This window comes from Puntigrus tetrazona, chromosome 24, assembly GCF_018831695.1.
Source record: "Puntigrus tetrazona isolate hp1 chromosome 24, ASM1883169v1, whole genome shotgun sequence".
Lineage (NCBI taxonomy): Eukaryota > Metazoa > Chordata > Actinopteri > Cypriniformes > Cyprinidae > Puntigrus > Puntigrus tetrazona.
In genome coordinates this window covers 5,321,984-5,324,483 of record NC_056722.1, presented here as the reverse complement: position 1 = coordinate 5,324,483, position 2,500 = coordinate 5,321,984, and the positions used below count along the sequence as shown (strand labels likewise).

Below are 2,500 nucleotides of genomic sequence, written 5' to 3'. Positions count from 1 at the left end.
AAAATCTCTAAAAAGGATAAAAGCTGATTTGATTTGATTTATAGCCCTGTTGCATAAAATGAAAATTAGAATGTTATTTTTAAATCTCTAAAAAAGATTATTTTATTTTATTTTTTTATTTTTTTAATTTAATTTGAATTTAATTTGAATTTTAAATATCTTTTCTTTTTCTTTTCTTTTCTTTTCTTTTATTTAATTTTATTTGATTATTCTTTTATTTGATTATATTTATTTTAATTTAATTTTGATTTTATTTTTTATTTAATTTTATTTAATTTTATTTATTTTAATTTTATTATTTTATTATTTTATTTTTTTTTTTTATTTTATTTTAATTTTAATTTTATTTTTATTTTTCTTTTCTTTCTTTTTATTTTATTATTGTTTTATTTAATTTAAATTTTTCTTTTTTTTTTTCTTTTTCTTTCTTTTTCTTTTATTATTGTTTTATTTTATTAAAATTTTTATTTTTTATTTTCTTTTATTTATTTTTTCTTTTATTATTGTTTTATTTAAAATCTTCTTTTTTTCTTTTCTTTTCTTTCTTTTCTTTTCTTTTCTTATTATTTTATTTTATAGCTCTGAGTCAAATCAGGACACACAGTAAAAGTTATAGCCCTAACTAAAATATAATTGATGGTTAAACATTCTTAGTATTCAGTGACGAGGTGATCCGGTCTCTCTCTCGCTTCACGACTCAGTGCGTCTTCATTAAACACAGACACAAAGCCTCTTTCATGAAGCCTGACAAACACAGACAGACCTCATGAAGTTAAATCATCGACGTCTCGTGAACGTGATCCTGAACGAGGTCATGAAAAGCAATATTATAAACGTTTTCATCTCATGTCAGACTGGAATTTTCAGTATATTATGAATCAGACCGCAGTTTTTACCTGCAATGACTTTAATAAATTAAAATAAATTAATGAATTTTACTTCTTTGCATTTACATTTATTTATATGCATCTGAATAAATTTACTTATTTCCATTTAAATTTAATTACATTCATTTACATTTCAATGCATTTACATTTATTAATTATAAATGTAAATGCTTTTATTTCAAAACGATTTAAATGCAACTTTTCTTTTTCTTTCAATACTGTTATATTTAAGCACTTTTATTATAGTGATCATCACATTATCATTATATTTAAAAAAACTAACATTTTTAAAACTTTCTGAAATCGTGTTTTTAAGTTGTGCAATTTATCTCGAAAAAATATTTAAAATTAGGTAAAAATTTATATATATATATATATATATATATATATATATATATATTATATTATTATATATTATTATTATTATTATTATTTATTTATTTAATTTTTTGTAAATATGATAAATGATTTTAAAACATTCAAAATATCCCCCAAAGGTATAATATATTATGAATGTTTTAAAATAATTTATTTTCGTAACTTATTTTTGGCTTCTCATCGATTCACGGATCCTTTTTTGAGGACGTTTCTGGACGTGAGGGTATTTTTTCACGATGCAATGAACTGTTTCCTGGAGACTTTGATGACTTGTTGTTTCTGGAGAATGGATCTGTCGACTAGAAGCGTGATTTGTGGTGTAATGTTGGGTTTCTCCCGATTTCCCATCATGCTCCTCGTCAGTTTGTCTGACAGCTCAGTAACAAACATCAGGATCTGACTCTGAATGCTGAAGATTATTATAATATGATCATTTTTCAGTCAACCGCTGTATTAATATGCCTCTGTAAAATTGTCATCCAACACAAATATGTATGAAAGCATTTCCAAAACATCAGGCCTTGAGCGTAATTAGAAGATAAACGAGAGAAAACATTGAAATACATGTCATGATGTCAGTTTTTACTCTTTTATATTCTAATTACGCTTCATAAACTTTTATGCTGCTTTTTCCCACCTATTATATAACAATGTTGACGTTTTATCTCCTAATTAATACATAAACATCACTATTTTGACTTTTTACCTCAGTGACTTGTTTTAATTACAATTTTTAATATCATAATTGACTTTTGTTCATTTACTTACTGTCACAATCTTTTTATGGCATTTTATTGTATTATTATATTATGGCATATATATATATATATATATATATATATATATATATATATATATATATATATATATATATATATATATTTATTTATTTATTTATATTTATATTATTATGACTTGGCCATGATTATCTTTTTGTTAGAATTATGATGTCTATCATAATTTAATTTTATAATTAATATCATAATAAAATCTTGTATTTATGATTTTTTTTTTTATTTGAATCATTGTGACTTTATCTCATAATTATGACTTTATCTTCACAATATCATTGTGAAGTATAATAAGTTTTTATGTGTGTGTGTGTTTTTGTATGAGCTCTGTTTTATGTTTTTATTCCTGAGCCTTTGAATAATTTTACAACGTAGTGTTTTTGATTTATTACAGGTTTATGAGCCGCTGATGTTCAGATACACAGAACTAGAAGATCAGCTTCT

General features: G+C 22.6%; 1 protein-coding gene across 5 annotated transcripts in view; it reads left to right on the top strand.

The window, feature by feature from the left end:
- Positions 1-2,500, top strand: part of xylb (xylulokinase homolog (H. influenzae)) — a 36,216-nt gene that overhangs the window by 22,722 nt on the left and 10,994 nt on the right. For all 5 annotated transcript variants that reach the window (XM_043226730.1, XM_043226735.1, XM_043226733.1 and 2 more), the window contains one exon: positions 2,451-2,500. This exon is cut by the window's right edge and continues 30 nt beyond it. In XM_043226730.1, the coding sequence (XP_043082665.1) occupies positions 2,451-2,500 (50 nt within the window). The remainder of the gene's footprint in view (positions 1-2,450) is intronic.